General features: G+C 50.3%; 1 protein-coding gene across 3 annotated transcripts in view; it reads left to right on the forward strand.

Moving 5' to 3' along the window:
- Window positions 1-17,595, forward strand: part of ATP2B2 (ATPase plasma membrane Ca2+ transporting 2) — a 130,164-nt gene that overhangs the window by 94,247 nt on the left and 18,322 nt on the right. For all 3 annotated transcript variants that reach the window (XM_054729772.1, XM_054729773.1, XM_028127286.2), the window contains 4 exons: window positions 5,357-5,598; window positions 6,504-6,738; window positions 14,175-14,354; window positions 14,551-14,638. In XM_054729772.1, the coding sequence (XP_054585747.1) occupies window positions 5,357-5,598; window positions 6,504-6,738; window positions 14,175-14,354; window positions 14,551-14,638 (745 nt within the window). The remainder of the gene's footprint in view (window positions 1-5,356; window positions 5,599-6,503; window positions 6,739-14,174; window positions 14,355-14,550; window positions 14,639-17,595) is intronic.

A 17,595-nucleotide genomic window follows, 5' to 3' on the forward strand; every position in this document is an offset into this window, starting at 1 on the left:
GGTGGAACAGGCCAGCTACATTTTTTAATCTCACTTTTGCAGATGTTATTTATAACTTGTAGCTCTTCAAGTCATCATTTCTTGATCTTGGGTGTATTTACTCCCAAGTATCCCAAAACAGGAACATGAATTGTCCTCTCAAAGTTACAGCTGTGGCTGCACCAAACACTCCTACAGGGCTCAGTGCCCACACAGGGAAGCCTGCACAGGAAGTCAGGAGGCTTGGGAAAAGGCCCAGGCCTATCGTCAGCAGATCTGTGACCATGAGAAAGTCACTTCCCTGCTGGGCCTGCTTCCTGTCCATCAAGACAGAGTAATACCCACACCTAACTCCCTACAGAATTGGAGCCCTGGGGGTAAAAAGGCTCCTGGAAAGTCGACTGCAATAGCAAAACCACTGGGCTTGTCAAGATTAAAAAAGCCAAAAGAGAAAAGGGCGGGCCCCTGATTCTTGGTAATGCATGTAGGCAATTTCAGAGCTCAAGTTCAAGGCAACAAATTGAATTATGTTGAATTATGGGGGAGGCAACTCTGCCATTTGCAGCCATGGATTGTTTGAAATCCTTTTAGAGGAAAATTAAAATATTTCACAGAGGGTAATAAAATGCCGGGTGTTTTGCAGGCATAATTGCTCAGTTCTCTTGGGCAAATAAGTAATTAGGCATTTTTATTTAAATCCTCTGTGTCGTCATTTTCTTTTATTAGTGGAGGGGGAAAGAAACTATTGTGGAAAATACATAAAATTCTGGAAATCACCAGAAGGTTAATTATAAAATTGTTTTAAAAATAAAATAAGAAGTAAATAAATATATAAATTTTAAAAGCACAGCATAGCAGCATTCTGCAGACACAAAGGAGAGGGCTGAGCATTTGTTTTCCTGAACGTCAGAAATGGAACGCTGTACCAAAGATTCCTTTGCTTTCACAGCAAATCCCACCAAGGAGCTTGGCAGAGGGCACCCTTCCAAGGAGATGGAGCCAGCACGGCATGGGAGCAGGAAGGGTGTCCTGAGCCTCGCTTCCACGCCCGGCCCTGCCTTGCCCTACCGTCCCTCACCCTGATCCGCTTGATGGGAAGGGTTGCAAAAGGGCTGATTTTTCTCTCAGCTAGAGATCCTCTGCTCCAGTCTCTCCATTTGCAGATGAGAAACTGAGGTTGAGGGGTTGGAGTCCAAGGCTCAGTCCTCCTTATGAATCCTGGGTCTCAGGATGGTCAAGTTATTGATGCCCATGACCCCACAGGTCTCAGGTCAACTCCCCAGCCTAAGCCCTAAGTGTAGAAGTGGGGGGAGGCAAGAGACATGTCCAATTGCTGTCTATCATCCACATAGCTGGTCCATGTTAGCATCTTCTAGAGTCCACCTTCCATTCTAGGCTGCTCTTTTTAGCAATAAGAGGAAGGCTGAGGGTGAGGATGCAGAGGGTTCATGTGCAAGGCCAGTCTGAGACGCTTGAAAAGCCACTAATGGTACGGGGGCGGGGGGTGACTCGGGCATATTCATAGGTAGTTATTCCTCTTCAAATTCTCTCTAAGGTTTGGGTTTAACTGTGGTGGCTTTCTGAGTAGGTACACGTTAATTTTGTACAAGTACTATGAGTGGTTGTATGCACATGTGTGTGAGTTTGTGGGGGAAGTGAGTTTACCTGCAAATAAGAACTTTCCATAGCCTTCTGCTAATCCCACAATTGCCCAAGGAGGTGCCTTGTTCTAACCTGTTAACCTATACCTCGCCCACCAGAGTGGTCTGCATTGAGCCATCCAGCAAACAGTTAGCAAGTGCCTACAGTATACTGAGCTCTGTGCTGGCCCTAGGAACCCACAGGGAAAAGAATACAACAACTCCTTCATTCAGGGCCATTTTCAAAGAGAGAGAGATTTCAGCTGGCCCTTAAAGGGCAAGGAGGAGTTTGCCTGGCGGGGAAGGGAAGGAACAGCAGAGGCTCAGGTATAGAAGCAGGAAGCAGCCCCGGTTCAAAGAGCCACTGAAAAAGTGAGAGGGGCTGGGGGATGTGGTCAGTGGTTCACTGATAGTCTTGGGTCAGGGGCTGTGGTGTTCATGCAGCCCAGCACCTGGGCTGGCGGGCCAGCCCTTCACCAGTGCCAAATGCTGGGGAAAAGGAAAAAGGAGGGAGCAGGAGGATGGAGAAGTGAATTGTGGCTTATCACAGAATTGAATTGATAGAGCAGTTAAAAGTAGCACAATAAACACAGATGACTCTCAAAAATGTAATGGTACATGAGTAAAGCAAGAAGCTTTCAACATGCAAAATAGCACTACACATACACACACACATACATACATTAGGTTAAACTACATGAAATTGTCAATGTTTGACCATTTTGACCTACAAAAATAGCATTTCATTTGGTTTGCACCCAGTGGACAGCTTCAAGCCACACCAGATTACAACTCTCCCATCTCCATGCGTGACACATTCAAGGGGTGGACTCAGCAGGCACCAAAACCCTACTGAAGCAAGTCAGGGTTGATTCCTGCACAGCAGCTCCTCCACTGTAGTCACAGCTGGTCCTCACATCCAATCAGCCTGGTGGTCAATCCCTCCCAGTGGCATGCCAACAGCAATCAAGGCTCAACTATAGCAGGACAGTATATACAGCCCACACAGGAGTGCACCTGGAGTACCCAGCTTGGATGACTGGGGAGACTGCACCACCAGTCCTACAGGATACTGCTAACTAATACCACTGTACCAAGCCCAGGAGACAGCAGTTCTGCCTGATACCTAGAAAAAAATACAGAGAGGCAGCCAAAATGAGGAGATAAAGAAACAGGTTCCAAATGAGATAAGAGGAGGAATATCCAGAAAAAAAGAATGAAGTGAAATGGAAGCAAGCAAACTACCAGATATAGAGACCAAAACAATAGTTTTAAGGATGCTCAAGGAACTTACTGAGAATGTCAACAGCATAAAAGAAGGACATGGAAACCATACAAAAGAACCCATCAGAAATGAAAAATACACTAACTAAAATGAAGAATCAATTACAGGGAATCAACAGTAGAGTAGATGAAGCAGAGAATCAAGTCAGTGATTTGGGATATAAGGAAACAGAAAACACCTAATCCAAACAGCAAAAAGAAAAAACAATTCAAAAAATGAGCATAGCAGAAGGAACCTCTGGGACAACTTCAAGTGTACCAACATTCACATCATGGAGTGCCAGAAGAAGAAGTGAGAGAGCAAGAAATTGAAAACCTATTTGAAAAAATAATGACAGAAAACTTCCCTAACCTAGTGAAAGAACTAGACACAAATCCAGGAAGTGCAGAGAGTTCAAAATAAGATGAACCCAAAGAAGCCCACACCATAAACATCATAATTAAAATGCCAAAGTTAAAGACAAAGAGAGAATCTTAAAGGCAGCAAGAGAAAATGAGTTAGTTACCTATAAGAGAGCTTCTATAAGACCATTAGCTGATTTCTCAACAGAAACTTTGGAGGTCAGAAAGGATTGGTACAAAATATTCAAAGAAATGAAAAGCAAGGATCTACAACCAAGATTACTCTACCCAGCTAAGCTATAATTTAGAATCAAAGACAGAAAAAGAGCTTCCCAGAAAAGAAAAGGCTAAAGGAGTTCATCACCACCAAACCAGTATTACAAGAACTGTTAAAGGGTCTTCTTTAAGAAAAATAAAAAAAAATCAAAAATATAAATAATAAATGGCCTTGTGACAGCATGGATGAACCTAGAGGCCATTATACTAAGTGAAATAAGTCAGTCAGAGAAAGACAAATACCATATTATTTCACTTATATGTGGAATCTAAAGAACAATATAAACAAACAAATGAAACAGACATACAGATGCAGAGAACAGACTGCTGGTTGGCAGACAGGAGGGAGGTTGGGGGGTCTGGGTCAAAAAGGTGAAGGAATTGACAAGTACAGATAGTTATAAAATAGTCATGGGGATGGAAAGTACAGCATAGGGAATATAGTCAATAATACAGTGATAACTATGTATGGTGCCAACTGGGTACTGGAAATATCAGAGAGAACAATATGATTGTCTAACCACTATGCTGTACACCTGAAACTAATACAAATAATATTGAATGTAAACTGTAATTGAAAAAAATTTTTTGAAGAATTTATAAATTTCCTATGTGATTCTGGGTACAAATAACCCCAGTCGGGGAATTCCAATTTTTAACAGAGTATCAGTTATTTGTATAGACCCAGCCTGCAACTAAGCCAGGCTAGGTCTATACAGATACCAGCCTGGCTTAGTTGCATCAGAACAAAAGAGAGCTACTGGATGTTCCCAGGGAGCAGGGAGGTAAGGAGTGACATTGCTACTGAATGTGAGACAGGCAGGGTGAGACAGGATGAAACCTGTATGGTCAAGTCCCATGACTGCTCTATACTGGTCAGGATTAATACCTATTGGAAAGTGTTGTGAGCTGAATAGTGTCTCCCTAAATTCATATGTTGAAGTTCTGACTCCTAGTACCTCAAAATGTGACTATATTTGGAAATAGGTCTTTAACGAGGTGCTAAGGGTGAGCCCTCATCCAATATGACTGGTGTCCTGATAAGAAGAGGAGATTAGGACATGGACGTGTATACAGGGAAGAGCATGTGAAGACATGGGAGAAGATAGCCATCTACTAGGATAAGCCAAGGAGAGAGGCCTCAGGGACGAACAATCCTGCTGACACATTGTTCTCAGACTTCTGCCTCCAGAACTGTGGGAAAGTAAACTTCTGTTGTTTAAGAAAAAAAAATGACATACAAGGTAATGATTAATGCTAAATTTAAGAGAAGGTTCTTTCTGAAACAAGGAATGGATTATACAGATGGAAAGAGATATATGGAGGGATGCAATTTTACCTGTCTTGTTTTCCTTCTTAAAAAAGAAAAATCTCACCCTAGCTGGTTTGGCTCAGTGGATAGAGCGTTGGCCTGTGGACTGAAGGGTCCAGGGTTCAATTCCGGTCAAGGGCATATGCCCGGTTGCGGGCTCAATCCCCAGTAGGGGATGTGCAGGAGGCAGCCAATCAATGATTCTCTCTCATCATTGATGTTTCTATCTCTCCCTCTTCCTTCCTCTTTCTCTAAAAATCAATAAAAATATTTTTTTAAAGAAAAATCTGAAGAAAAGGCTTAATGCTAAGGTTCTTTTCTATCACTTTTGTATGTTTGAAATAGCTTGTAATTTTTTTAAAAAGTTGATCTTGCATAACTCCTTGCATTCGGAGCCAGGGTTGTGTCTGGGATGCAGAGGGCTGAGGGTGCAGGGGAAGGCAAAGGGCTCCCAGAGCCTGGCCCCCACCCCTCAGACCACAGAGGCAACCGCCTGTGAAACCCCCCACCTCTGTCTTCACAGCCCCCAGAGAAGGAGGGCGCACTGCCTCGGCAGGTGGGCAACAAGACCGAGTGCGGCCTGCTGGGCTTCGTGCTGGACCTGAAGCAGGACTACGATGCCGTGCGCAGCCAGATGCCAGAGGAGAAGCTGTACAAAGTGTACACGTTCAACTCTGTGCGCAAGTCCATGAGCACAGTCATCAAGCTGCCGGACGAGAGCTTCCGCATGTACAGCAAGGGCGCGTCTGAGATCGTGCTCAAGAAGTAAGTGGCACAACGAGCGGGCAGTGGTGCGGGGAGCCAGGGGCCATGGGTGTCACAGCTCCAGCTGTCCAGCCGGGGGAGCCATCTGGCACCCAGAGGCTCAGAGAGGGCCCTGCCCACCTCCAGGTCCTTTGCCCAGTGCTTTTTCCACTATTTCCTCTTTAAAATTTCTATCGAGAGTCCTCCTTCTCCTCCTCCTCCTCCTCCTCCTCCTCCTCTCTGGATGGTAGTGATTTGCACTGTCAGCCAGTCTCCTCTGACTCCAGGTACCAGAACTAAGCCTAGAGAACTAGGCAAGTTACTCCCTGACTCTGGGCCTCATTTTCCCCACTTGTACCTTGGAGGGATTGGTCTAGCCTAGTGTTTCTGAACCCTGGCTACACCCTAGAATCGCGCAGGGAGCTTTTAAGAAACCATTGATTCCTGGAATTACCCCAGACAAACTGAACTGAAACCTCTGGAGTAAGGCTCACACATGGGTATTTATGTATTGTGTTCCCCCATGCCATTCTAATGTGCAAGCAGGGTCAAGAACCACTGGCCTAAGTTTTATACCCTTTAAAAGCCGTTTTAGCTGTGGAACTATTTTTTCAGATGAATCTTGTGAATATAAAACAGATAAAAGTAAATCTTCTCTTGCTGAGTGCACTGGGGCAGATATTACAAGAAGGCTGCCTGATTTCTTTTTGGCGGTTCCTATTCCATCCCTGCCTGGGGCCCCTAGGGCCTGGACCAGTCCTGGAGCCTTATGGGAGATGGGCTGGACAGGCATTGGAAGACCCACCACAGCCAGCTGGGTATCACTGGGGAGAAGGAGGTGAACTTGAGCCAGACAGAGGAAAGATCCCTGGGCCCTTGGCTGGACCTTACCATCTCCATCCCACCCTCCCCCCGCCGCCCCACAGGTGCTGCAAAATCCTCAACGGATCAGGTGAGCCCCGGGTCTTCCGGCCCCGTGACCGGGATGAGATGGTGAAGAAGGTGATCGAGCCTATGGCCTGTGATGGGCTCCGCACCATCTGTGTGGCCTACCGTGACTTTCCCAGCAGCCCCGAGCCTGACTGGGATAATGAGAATGATATCCTGAACGACCTCACTTGCATCTGTGTGGTGGGCATTGAGGACCCCGTGCGGCCTGAGGTAGGCCCCCCACCAGCAGATCAGGGAAAAGGGTTGAGGCTGGGAGTCCAGCTGGCTGGGTGACCGGGCATAAGTCACCTCACCTCTCTGAGCCTCAGTTACCCTGTGACACACCTAGGGTCTTCTTACGTTCTCTTAAACATTCAGACTCATCAGACCAGCATAGGCCGAACTTGGCACTGATCTGCTCAGGCTATAAGGTGGAATCCACACCATGCCAGCAATCCTGGAGCCATCCACCCAGCCATTGGAGACCTTCCACTGGCCCCCCAAGGGACAGGCGTGAGCGCTGCCCTGTTTTAGAAGCCTCCTGCTCCACAGGAGCCAGGACCTCCTGTAACAAATTCATAGGCCTAGATTCCTAGGTCCCTGAAAAGGAGATGGCCAGTCACAAAGGCCACCAGACTCAGGACAACCCCAAGTGTGGTATTCCCGGCAGCATTTAGAGTTCTCTCCATCCAGATCCAGTTTACCAATTAGTTCACACTTGCCGGCTTGCCTAGGTCACAGCTGACAGTTTACCTTGATCAGGTTTCCAGGGGAACAGAGCTAGAAAGTCAGTAATGCTGACTGAAGGTCAGATTCTCAAGCTGAAGGGTAGGGGGATGATGACAGCACAGCCTTCCCCGGGAGGATGGAGGGAGTTGATGTACCAAGTTCATCTACGGTAATGAGGTGCTCAGCTCACAGTAGGTCTTCAGTCTCCTTTAGCTGAATCTGAGCCAAGAATTCAGGGCTGAGGATTTGCAGGGCTGGGAAGGATGGGATGTGGGTGGTTAGTCAGGCTGCCCAGGCCAGCGAGAGGCTATGGGGAGAGGAGAGAGGCTGTGGACAGGCAGAGGAGTCACTTCCCTGAGGGGCCCAGAGGGCAGAGCCTAGGACACCAGGCAAGGAGGGAGGGGCCAGCCTCCCCTTTCTCCCAGGACTAACACAGCCTCAAGGTCTAGACCAGATGTCCTGGCCAGGCCTCAGCTGGGTCCGATTGGCCGCCGCTGTAGGATTGGTGACAGAGCTCCAGGGGCCACCCTCCTCCACAAGTGGCAACTTCCGTCTTCCCCACTTGCCCTGACTCTATTTTCTGGGGCCTCTGGGCATTCCCTGCTTCTCTTAGAGCCTCTGTTTTCCCTTCTTTCAAGTGAAAGGGGTAGACAAGATGCTCACCAAGTTTCCAGCCCCGATGTTGATTCCAAAGACCAAAAGAAACAAGCAGGTCACAGACATGGACTTTCACGTTTAGGCAGCAGGAAGAGGGATCAAGAGTGTGAGCTCAGGCAGCAGACAGCCCTGGGATCCTGAGTCCTAGCATTGTAAGTGGCCAAGTGAATTCGGATTAGAACAGGTTTTCTGTCTTCCTGACCCATGACCTTCTCCTGGGTGCCATAAAAAAAAGAAAAGGCGCCCTAACCAGTTTGGCTCAGTGGATGGAGCTTCGGCCTGCGAACTGAAGGGTCCCAGGTTCAATTCTGGTCAAGGCCATGTACCTTGGTTGTGGGCACATCCCCAGTAGAGGGTGTGCAGGAGGCAGCTGATGGATGTTTCTAACTCTCTATCCCTCTCCCTTCCTCTCTGTAAAAAATCAATAAAATATATTTTTGAAAAGAAAAGGCAAGGCAAGCAGCTCTAAGTCAGGAGGGTGAGGAGAGGAGAGAGGATTCCTGAGAAGGGCTGAACTGGGTCCCTGGCATTTTCTGTTGACATTATGATCATCCAGAGACATGGCTTCAGGCTCAGACTGTGGGAGGGTTTGCTGTCCCACCCAGCAGGACTTGGGTGCACTTCCATCCTGGAGGCCTCTACAGTAAAGAAAGTGGGCCTGGGTCCAAGCCCCAACCTTGCTACTGATAAGCCACTTCCCCTCTCTGTGCCTCAGTCTCCTCATCTGTAAAATGGGAGGTTGGCCCAGGTGCCCCTCAGGTCACTTCCAAGCTCTGACATTCTGAGCCAGCTGACTGGAAGGCTTACCTTCACCCCTTTCTTCCCTCCCTTCAGTCAGCACATCCCTGTTGGTGATCTCTCTCACCTTGGCTCACCCCCAGGATGTAGATTTAGAAGTTGTAAATTGTGTTAGAGAGCAGCACCTTACTGAAGTGACAATAGCAGTCAAGGGACCTGGGTTCTAATTCTGTGCCTGCCACTCCTTCACAGAAGACCTCCGTGCATCTTTTCCCCAGGCCTTAGTTTCCCCATCTAAACAATGAGAAAGTTGGACGTTCACAGTAGGAGTTAATGGTGATACTACTCGAAGGTATAAAGCTCTTACGTGCTGATTCAGCATCTCGCAGAGCGGCGGGGCCTGAGGAAACTGGCAGGTGTAGTTTTTTTATTCTTTTTCAGGCTAAGTAATTGATGCACGTGGAGCCAAATTCAAACAGTTCAGTGGTTCAGTGGCACAGACAGGGTGAAGTAGCCCCCCTGCTACCCCCAATTCTCCAGGTCCCGCCTCAGCGACAGCACCCTCATCAGTGTCATGGATGGCCTTGGGGAAATTCTATGCCTGCAGTGGGTGTGTTTGTGTCAAGTTCTCCTGGACAGCCTTGAGGCCGGCCAGGGTGGAAACCTCAGCCTGGACCACCTCTAGGGCCCTATAAGCACGTTCAGACCCGGCTTGCAGCTGCCACAGGAAAACAAACTCTGGCTCCTTGGTTTCCCCATCTGTCAAGGGGGAGAACCTCCGATTGCCTTCCTCCTGCAAGAAGACAAGGACAGAACAGATAAAAACAGGCTTGCCAAACACTCCACCATAGGACGCGACCGCAGGTACATTTTCTGAGGCTGATCGAGGCCAGTGTGGAGAAAGCCATCAGGAGAGTGCCCGTCTGGGATTGGCTGGGTTATCCGGGGGTGTGGGAGCCCTTGGAGTCACAGACAACCGGCTGTCACCAGAAACAGCAGATGTTTAAAAGCCTTTATTTAATGAAAACAGGAAGCGCCCATTTCCTGGCTGTTCTTCCTCGGTGAGAAATATTTAGGATAATTTTAGCAAAAGAAGGAATCTTTTTTAAGTTTTATAGCTATTTTATCTATGTAGAAAGCATATTTCAGGCAGATTGATGTCCCTGGGGCTTGAGTTTTAATCATCTCTGAATCCTCCGTGCCCAGAACCATTAAATGTTCAATAGCTATTTGCCAAATAAGTGAATGAGTGAGCAATAGGAGGAAGTACTGAGAGAGCTGAAGGAAGTGTGCCCTTGGGTTGGAGAAAGCAAGGATGGCGTATGAGTAGAGAGCATTTCCCATGAAAGATGGGCCATCCAGGCAGAGGGCACAGCACAGGCAAAGGCAAGGAGGTGGGAAGGGTTGCTAAGTGTTGGAAACTAGTGAATACCCCAGTCGGGTTTATAAGAAAAAAGGCTAGAAATGGATCTTGGAGCTGATTTGTGAAGGGTTTGCAAATCCCCATCCAAATGCATTCATCTGGCCGTGTATAAAATCACATGTCCCAGCTCAGACTTCAAGGGACTTAAGCACAGAGCTGGTTCACAATGCCCCGCGTTTACAGAGCACCAGCTCTGTGCCAGGCCCTCTGGAGGGTTCCGAGCAATGGGCAGCACCCACCCTCCAGAGCCCAGAGCCTAAGGAAATGTCTGGTGAAGAGGAAGTGTAGACGCCCAGCACACAAAAGCATGAAGCAGGACCGGCCGAAGCACAACCAAGGCGTCCAGTTAGGAGGGCCACTGCCCAGGAAGGAAGTGGAGTATCTCAGGTGGCCAGGGGGCTCCTCAGGTGTTTCCAGGTCTGTCTCAAATACCCCCACATTTGAGGCAGGTCACAAGCCCCTAAAGTATCTGACCCAAGAGTCATGCATGGTGTAGTGCCCATCCATACCACTACCTAACACCGGCTCCTCCTCATGCCCAGATGCCCACTGCACCCCACCCGCACTGCATCTGCACCCACACCCCCTCGCACCCTTTCCCGCCCCCAGCAGAACAACATAAGCAAGGAAGACTGGGGTGTGGATGCAGATGCGTTCTCGTCACCAGCATCTGCAGGCCCTGTGCTTGGTGCTGTTCGGCCCTTGTCACAGAACTCTGCAGCTGCGCTGAAGGGTGGAGACGGTCATCCCCATTTCACAGAAGAGGAAACCAAGGCTGAGGTGGGCACCCAGGGCAAAGCCCTAAGCCCTCCCTCTATCCTGAGGCAGGGAAGCTTCCACTGCACAGAGAAAAGTGTGGGGCCATAATAATTAGCCTCCTCCTTTTTCTCCCCAGCGGACCTATTTAGGAGAGACCCAGAGAATGGGGTTCCAGGTAGGCCGTTTAGCTCCCTTGAAAGCAGAAGTCTTTCTAAAACATGGCACCAATAACCTTCCCAGTTCAGAATTTGCCGTGGCTCCCAGGCCTGAAGGAGCAAGGCTCTGGTTCGAGCACCTCTGGACCTCAGGCCCCTCTCCAGCCTCATGGCCCTCCCTCAGCCTCAGCGCCCCCAGGCCACCCGCAGCGGTTCATCTGCAGCACCCTTCCACCCTCCCTGCCTGTGCACCTCATGGGACAATCTTCTGCAGCCAGGACCACGGCCAAGGCAGTGTGCCAGGCCCTGGAGCCTCGGTTAGTGTTGACTGAGCAGAAGCAGCTCTCTTCCAGGAAGCTCTCGCAGATTTCTTTTCCCCACCCACCTCCTTCTAAAGTAACAGCATCCTCCTCTGTGCTCCCAGAGCCCTTGATGCAAATCTTTACAAAGACCCTGCCTCCATGCAAGAGTACAGGACAATTATGTGAAAAATGTGGAAGGACACGATAGACTTGTTCCGCTGTGCAGCAATCAGCCGGGGCAGCAGTGAGCACCCTGTCATCAGAGGCGTGCAAGCAGAGGCTGGCCGGCCATCTGTCGGGACCCCCCGGGGGGAGATCTAGGCAATGAATGTAGGTCAGAGTCACAACCTATAGCTCCTTCCAACTCCAAGACCTCAAGTTTCTTTGAAACAAATATAACCTACATTATTTCATTTAGGGCAGGAGCCATATAAGGTACGTGTTCCCAAAAGAACAGTGTCTCCTCCCTATCCTCTGGGACAGGAGACAGCGGGGGCTGCAGCCCCAGCTACAGCCATTGTGAGGACACGTTACATTATGTAAACAGGATGTGGACGTTCCACATCCCCACTCCCTCCGGCTCCATAAAAAGAGGTCACATTTGCTTATGTGAGCAGCCGCTGTGGCACAAGGCAGAGAACTTGCTCATGTGACCCCCATCCCTGAGTAGGCCCCAGAAGGCTCCTCCTTGACCCTGGAAATACACCTCGAAGAGGCCATGGTCAGCTCACCTGTGCTAGTACCTCAATGACGGGGAGATCACTACCTGACACCACATAGCAGGTCTCTTAGGGAACTCGTAGCTGGAGAGGCCTCCTTATCAGGACCTGATCTGCCTCTCATGCCATTTGTTCCTCGCTCCACCACAAGGTGGTCATTCATAGGAGCCTGGATTTTCTCTACCAGGGGCAGGATGCAGCCCCTGAAGGAGGTGACAGAGGCTGAGCTTCAGCAGGTCACACTCCTGGTGGTCAGAGTAGGGAAAAGAAGGAAGAGGGGCAAGGCCAGAGGCAGGGAGACTGAGGAGGGGCTGGGCAGTGACCCTGACCTGAGATGATGGTGTAGAAAGGTGTGGACAGAGGCTGGATATTTTCAAGGTCGACCCTTGTTATTAAAATCCTGGGGGCAGAAAGGGACCAGCAGGCAGGAGCCATCAACAGTCAGGTTTTGGACCAACATTCTAACTCTTTGTGTTTGCTAAGGCTGCTGTAACAAACTGGGCAGCTCAGACAACAGAACTGTGCTGTCTCACAGTTCTAGAGGGTAGAAGTCCGAGATCAAGGTGTGGGCAGGTCAGTTCCTTCTGAGGTTGTGAGGGAGGGGCCAGTCCCAGGACCTTCCCCGGCTTCGGTGCTCGGCTGGCAATCTCTAGCACTCCTTGCCATGGAGCAGCATCACCCTGACGTCTGCCTTCTTCCTGTGTGTGAGTCGTGTCCAAATGTCCCCTCTTTATGAGGACACCAGTCACATTGGGTGAGGGCCCACTCTAATGACTTCGTCTTTTTTATGTATTTTTTTATTGATTTCAGAGAGGAAGGGAGAGGGAGAGAGTGATAGAAACATCAATGATGAGAGAGAATCATTGATCAGCTGCCTCCTGCATGGCCCACACTGGGGATCGAGCCTGCAACCTGGTCATGTGCCCTGACTGGGAATCGAACTGGAACCTCCTGGTTCATAGGTCGACACTCAACCAGAGCCACACTGGCCGGGCCCTAATGACCTCATCTTAACCTGATTGCCTCTATAAAGACCCTTCCTCCAAATAAGGTCACATTCTGAGGTCCTGAGGGTGAGGATTTCAATGTATCTTGGGCGGGGGGGCACATTTCAGCCCCAAACAGTCTTCAAACTTTCAACAGTGACTTGGCAGATTCAGCTCCCTGAGACACCCCAGGGTGGAAGTGAGCTCCCAGGCACTGAGATGTGCAGGAGTGGGATGTGGGACTCAGCCCCTCCAGTCCAGAGGTGCTACAGTGCTTAGTACGTAGGGTTTTCTGCTCTTGACATGTCCTTTCCTGCTCAAAAAAAAAAAAAAAAGTTTTGCACCAAATATCGCCTTATTATTTTATTATCTGTCACTATCCATGGGTAAGAGTTTTGTCCAGTTGATCTGTGTTGTCTAGAAAGTTGATCTGTGTTCTGGCAGCTTCAGGCTGGTTTTTGCAACCTAACTGCTGGCCACATCCACAGTTCCGCATAAGGTTGGGGACTGGGTGAGGGGATAGGGTGAGGCCTTGCTGGCCTCTGACTGGCTAGCTCTGCCTGGCCTGATTGGCCCCGATATTACAGAGAGGGCAGGAGGCAGCTGTTACTCTCACAGGGAAATGTCATATTTTACATGAAACATAATCATTTGCATTTATTTTAAGCTAGTGTCACATTCTGTAAATAAAATGACCCCAAATGCAATCCCCCCCCCCAAAAAAAAAACAAAACTAAAAATACACAAACATATTTATCATTGACTTTGCAGGACATGTGCATGTGGATAAAGCAGAGACAAGATCCTGTGCATTAGAAGAGTGTTCTATACTCTCATGGGGCCAGATCTGAGGGAGTATTTATTGGGAGCTTTCTCAAAGTCCTTGCCTAGGTCTGGATAACATTGTTTTTATCCTGCGGTGGGCTATCACGGTTGATAGGTAGCAGCTGCCTGGCACTCTGCAGAGAAGATTTCTGAGACCACATCAGGGTTTAATCAGAGGGTGCTGCAATTGATTAATAATGCCTTTCATGGGAGAAGCAGGGGTGGAGATGGTCCATGTGCCATCAGTAGCTCCTGGTCATCTAGGCCCCTTACAGTGGCGCTGCCTGTGAGCGGGGCTCACTCTGAATCCATGAAGGCAGGAAGGGCCTAACCAAGGTGATGCCCACCCCCATGGCTCCTGCCCTCCCACTCAGGTCCCAGAAGCCATCAGAAAGTGCCAGCGGGCAGGCATCACAGTCCGCATGGTCACCGGCGACAATATCAACACAGCCCGGGCTATCGCAATCAAGTGTGGCATCATCCATCCTGGGGAGGACTTTCTGTGCATTGAGGGCAAGGAGTTCAACCAGAGGATCCGCAATGAGAAGGGGGAGGTATGTGGCCCGGTGCAAAGGGCACTCAGAGGTGTGAGCTTGGACGGGGGGCTGGGAGGCATGGGTGCTGCATGATTGTCCAGAAGCCAGCGAATGTGCCAAGAGCCCAGTGATTCTAGGCGCCCCCCTCCTTTCTCCGGCCCTCAGTTTCTCTCCCCAACCCCACCAATCCGCCCCCTCCTGCATCCCTCTCCAGATTGAGCAAGAGCGAATCGACAAGATCTGGCCAAAGCTGCGGGTGCTGGCTCGCTCCTCCCCCACAGACAAGCACACCCTGGTCAAAGGTAAGACTTGGGCAGGCACAGGCAATTCTGAGACCCAGGTGCCAGGCCCCTACAGTCTCCTCCCTGGCACCTACAGCTTCTTCCCAGGACAAAAGGGATTTTGCCTGGGGCTCCCCACATGTGGGACACCCTGATCTCGCCCTCTTTGCAGCCCTGGAGGCCTCCTAAGGGCCATAATGAGATGAGGAGGCTGTGAATCTTCTGTCTGGGCTTCAGTTCCTAAAGGAAGCAATGAGATTGCCTGTCTAGAGCCAAAACTCATGGCCTGAGGACTGAATGGGGCCCACAGATGTATTTTACTTGGGTGGTACAACAACTCTTTTATGGTGAATTTGAATGACTTTATAGAGATCCTGCTCTCTCATGTTTGATGCCGTCTTCAATACTAATTATTTTCTGACTCTCAGCACACTTCATTTATTTATGCTCTGTCTGGCCCCAGAGCTTGGGAGTTTGAGACCTTTAATCTGCTTGGTCTCTGAGACCTTGAGGATGGCCTAGGAAGAGCAATATGACGGTTGAGGCCAACAACCAGCATCCTTCTCCTTCCCTGTCTCCCTCCAGAGAGAGAATGTATCCTTGCTGAGTCCACTCAGGTGGCCAGATGCTGAGTACTTTCAGGGTCACACAGCCCTGGGTACAGGTCCTGGCACTGCCCCTGACTTGCTCTGTGGCCTTGGGCAAGTTCCTCCCACTCTAGCACTCAATTTCTATCCCCATTTCTTATTCAGCCACTCATTCATTCATTCACTCACTCATTGTCTTGATAAATGCTTATTGAGGATCTACTACATGCTGGGCCCTGCTCTTGGTAGTCATAGCCTTTCCCTCTTGGAATCATGGTCCAGGTTCCATCCAGCAGATATTAAATAGCTGGTTTCCCTACATAGAAATAAAGGCTTCACTGGGGGAAGAGAAGGGTGATCTGAGACCCTCTGCTGGTGTCAGATCACAGGCCGTGGAAGGTGGTTTGGGGGGCCAGGAGCAAGTGCCTGTGTTTCAGGCAGGGCAGGGAACTGCATTATGAAAACCCAGAGGCAAAGACTTCCAAGCACCTTCTGGTGTGGAAAGACATTCAATTGCCTGGGCTGGGACCTTGAGGAGAGAGGGAGATCAGAGGAGGAGACCAGAGAAGGAGGTACCAGCCTCAGCTCATGCAGGGCCTAGAATGTCAGGACAGTGACCTGCACTGTCAGCTCAGGGTGGGGACTGTGGGAGGGCCTTGAAGGGACATGCGGCATTTTAGAAAGCTCACTCCCTGCTGTGTGGAGTGGCCCGGAAGCAGAGGGACCACCAGGATTGTCCAGCTGTGAGAGGTGACACCTGGACCAGGTGGTGACAGTGCTGGTGGACAGGAAGTCAGCAGGTCTGAGAACTGTTCTGTGTGGGAAGGGCTGGGCCTGGCAATTGTTTGGATGTGGTGGAGGGATGAGGCAGACACGGGTCCAGGATTCCGTAAGTCTCCACCTGTTTCAGAGCCTGCTGCGCACCAGCATGCACATGGTTTTTGAGCAGCAGCTAGGTGTTAGGAGTTGTGAGAGAAGGGACAGATTTGAGGGGAAACTCGGTGGCTGAGCTGAAGGCCCTCTGACATCCACGTGGAGATGTCTGGAGGACAGATGGATATCCGTGGAGTCAGGGCTCAGGAGACAGCTGACCAGAGGTGAAGACACAGGTGGGGTAAGCCGAGCAGGGAGAGCAGAGGAGCCGGCTGAACCCAGGACCTCACACCTGAGCGACAGGCAGAGAACCAAGAAGTGGTAGCCAGAGGGTGGAGGACAGCCAGGAGCAGTGGGCCAGGAGGCAAGGAAGGAGGCTTGGTGAAGAGGAAGGGGTGGCCCACAGCATGAACAGCCCCTGAGAGGTCTAGAGAAACAGGATAGGGATGTGACCACAGGAAGGCCCCTGGTGGCCGTGCATGGCAGGGCCATGCCAGCACTGCAGGTGGTGGGCAGGGGTCTGGTAGAAGGTGTCCTCCCAGCTCCCCCCTCTCCTGGGAACAGTAGGAGGCCTGTGGGAAGGTCAGTGCCAGCCTGAGAAGCCTCAGAGGAAAAAAACGGCCCTTCCTCTGCCTTGGAGGAGCACCCAGGCAGGCCAGGGGACCCGCAGGGATGAAGGCCTCAAATGCCAAGTAGACAGAGACTAGATAGTCCCTGGCAGCACATCAGCTGGGGAGCAGCTGGACGACTCCAGAGTACATGCCTTGGAGCTGGGCCTGGAAGCAGGTGGAACTTGGATGGTCACAGAAAGCTGGGTGGTGGGGTAGGGAGCACAGTGCCCGAAGTCAGGGAACTCATTCCCTCCTTCCACAGGTTGTGCTGTTTGCCAGGTTCAGGACAGGGGGACACGTGGACGAATGGGAGCTGTAGTGATCAGTTAGGGTGGGGGCCTGAAGGGGGTCACAGAGGCTTCCCAGAGAAAGTGGCCTCCGAGCTGAGCCTGCAGGTGGGTGACAGGGAGCTGGCTGAGGGAACAGCCTGTGCAAAGACAGGGCCAAGTGGAGCTAACTCTGCAGGCCCAAGAGCCATCCCTGTAGTTAAATCACAGATGAGGGATGGCCGGGGGCTGAGAGAAGAGATGATCAGAGAATGGGCAAGTTCTGACCATGGAGGACTTTGTGAGCGGAGCTAAGAATGCAGATGCCCCTCCAAGGCCAAGTGGGCAGTGAGAGAACGACTCAGCTGATGCTGGGGGCCAGGTTCAGACTCAGGTGTTCACCCTGGCGCTGCTGCGCAGATTGGAAGGGGATCCCTGGGTTAGTGAGGTAGAAGGGATGGGGACAGAGAGAAGCAGAAGGATCCCAGTGGGATTTCGGAGCCAGGATCCTCAGGCCTTGGTGACACATTTGATGTGCAGAATGAGAGAGCAACATGTCAAGGTTGACACTCAAATTTCTGTCCTGCCCATAAACTCCACTCATGCCCAATGACGTCTTTCACGCATCCTTTCCACTGGCC

Source organism: Eptesicus fuscus, chromosome 18 (assembly GCF_027574615.1).
Source record: "Eptesicus fuscus isolate TK198812 chromosome 18, DD_ASM_mEF_20220401, whole genome shotgun sequence".
Classification (NCBI taxonomy): Eukaryota; Metazoa; Chordata; class Mammalia; order Chiroptera; family Vespertilionidae; genus Eptesicus; species Eptesicus fuscus.